At 38.8% G+C, this 1,999-nt stretch overlaps 1 protein-coding gene across 1 annotated transcript; it reads left to right on the top strand.

Annotated features, from left to right (window-relative positions):
* Positions 1 to 1,274: 1,274 nt before the first annotated feature.
* On the top strand, positions 1,275 to 1,736 carry LOC139902109 (uncharacterized). The gene has a single exon (XM_071884765.1). The coding sequence runs from the start codon at positions 1,275 to 1,277 to the stop codon at positions 1,734 to 1,736; it is 462 nt and encodes a 153-aa protein (XP_071740866.1).
* The last annotated feature ends 263 nt before the right edge of the window (positions 1,737 to 1,999 follow it).

The following is a 1,999-nucleotide window of genomic DNA, read 5'->3' as shown; positions in this document are numbered from 1 at the left end:
CGAAGATCAATTGAATATATGAAACAGTTCAAAAATTTTGAGACTCAACATTACAGACTTTGCTTATTGTGTCGGAATCATATAATATTAAGTTTAAATTTAGTCGAAAATTCCCGGGTCATTACAAAAGGGAGTGTTGATTCGTGGCTTGATCAAAATGTTACTATTAGTCATGTGCCCGCTTATGTGTCTTGGATGATGATGGGCGATTTGATGATGCGCCCGAAGATGCGGTATCCGAAGTTATTTCGGATGAGTGTTTTGAAGAGTTTCATGAGTTGCCATTGGAAGAAGGTGCTATAGGAAGGCCGGTGATTCTTTATCAAGAGGAAGATCCGGGTGAGATATTGTTTGAATTAAGTCTCATTGGGGTATTATCTCACTTTGTTAGCAATCACCGAGAATTCAAAGTGATTGCTGACTCACGATCATCCATCAATATCATGTCATATGATATGTACAAACGATTATTTCATGGTGGGTGTACTTTATGTGAATTGAGAAAATCGGATGCGGAAATCACACTTGGCAACAATACCAAGTGTAGGGCAATTGGGATTCTTCGTAATGTAATGGTTAGTGTGAAAGGTGTTTTTCTTGAGGTGCCATTCACCATTTTCGATATGCCAATGGATGAAGATGTTCCATTGTTAGTAAGAAGAGGGTTCATTGCTACCGTGGGTTGTAAAATAGACCCGGGGGCGGGCTCTATCACCTTTGAATGGGGAAACGGAACTTTTAGATTTTGTAATTCAGAAAACATGCGGTTTCCTTCGACCTATATAGTTGAGAGAGACTTTGATGATGATTATTGCATGATGCTTGGGGTACAAGAGAATGAAGTTAGTGAGGAAACGGTTGATGATACGATAGATATGGATGAAATCTATCAAAGTGTTGAGTGTGGGTGTATTCGCCTATATCAACGCTTAGGTTCCGAGTTGAGTGAAGATGAAAAAGCTGAAATTGTGTATGACTCCATGAAGCGAAAGTATAAAGAATTCAAGAAAGCCAAAGGTGATCACAAGCTAACCGAGAGGATTTTGTTTGAGTTGAAACCGGAAGAACGTGATGTGCTTTTAGAGGTTATGGAAGAAGAAAAGTCTTTTCACTTCTATCTGAAGAAGTGTGATGAGAATTCGAGTAAAGTTGAAACTATTTGTGTTCACACGATTAAGGAAACACCCGAATTAGAAAAAAAACCGGATGTGGATGTAGAATAGATTCGTAAGACGCTCGAGGGTATCTGGATTAAAGAAAACACGGACAAGTTCATGAACAACACCAAAACGTCTTTTGTTGATGATGAGGGTTGGACAATTGAAATTGAATATGTTAAGCCTAAACCACAATGTGAATTCAAGCCTCGTATAAAATATAGAGATCCGAGCGAGTTTTCGGTTATGTGTCAATTTAAAAGGAAGAAGACTTATTTGGCATTGTTAGACTCGGGTGCAAGTGTTAATATGATGCCGGTTAAAATTGCAAAATCAATAGGCATTCGGGAGTTAGTTCGAACTAATACGAGTATCCGATTTGAAAATCAAACCGTTGATGATCCAAATGGGGTTGCGGTTGATGTCCTTTTTATTATTCACGGTATTGGTTACAAAGAAGATTTCTTCATTATGGATTGTGAACCGGATAAAAACACTCCAATTGTGTTGGGACGTGGGTTTCTAGCAACCGCGAAAATGTCACTAGATTTTGATACGGGGACATTGATAATGAGATGAAGATAACATGATCACTCTCCATATGGAAGATGGATTCGGCTCTAGCACCACCGGAGTCGAGGATCCCAACGACTGCTAAATATGGAGGAGGAGTCGAGTGCGCGACTCAAAAATAAATGCCGCACCCTCTTGTAAAGTTTGTAAGCTTTATTTTTGTTTTTGTTTTTATTTTTTTCGTACATACGGGCAGAAAAAGGACCACATTTATGAGGGAGTCGGGTTAAACTTATGGACTATCTCTATTTTAGAGCATTGAGGACAAT

Source organism: Rutidosis leptorrhynchoides, chromosome 3 (genome assembly GCF_046630445.1).
Source record: "Rutidosis leptorrhynchoides isolate AG116_Rl617_1_P2 chromosome 3, CSIRO_AGI_Rlap_v1, whole genome shotgun sequence".
In the NCBI taxonomy this organism is placed as follows: domain Eukaryota; kingdom Viridiplantae; phylum Streptophyta; class Magnoliopsida; order Asterales; family Asteraceae; genus Rutidosis; species Rutidosis leptorrhynchoides.
This window is presented reverse-complemented; position numbering and strand designations above follow the sequence as displayed.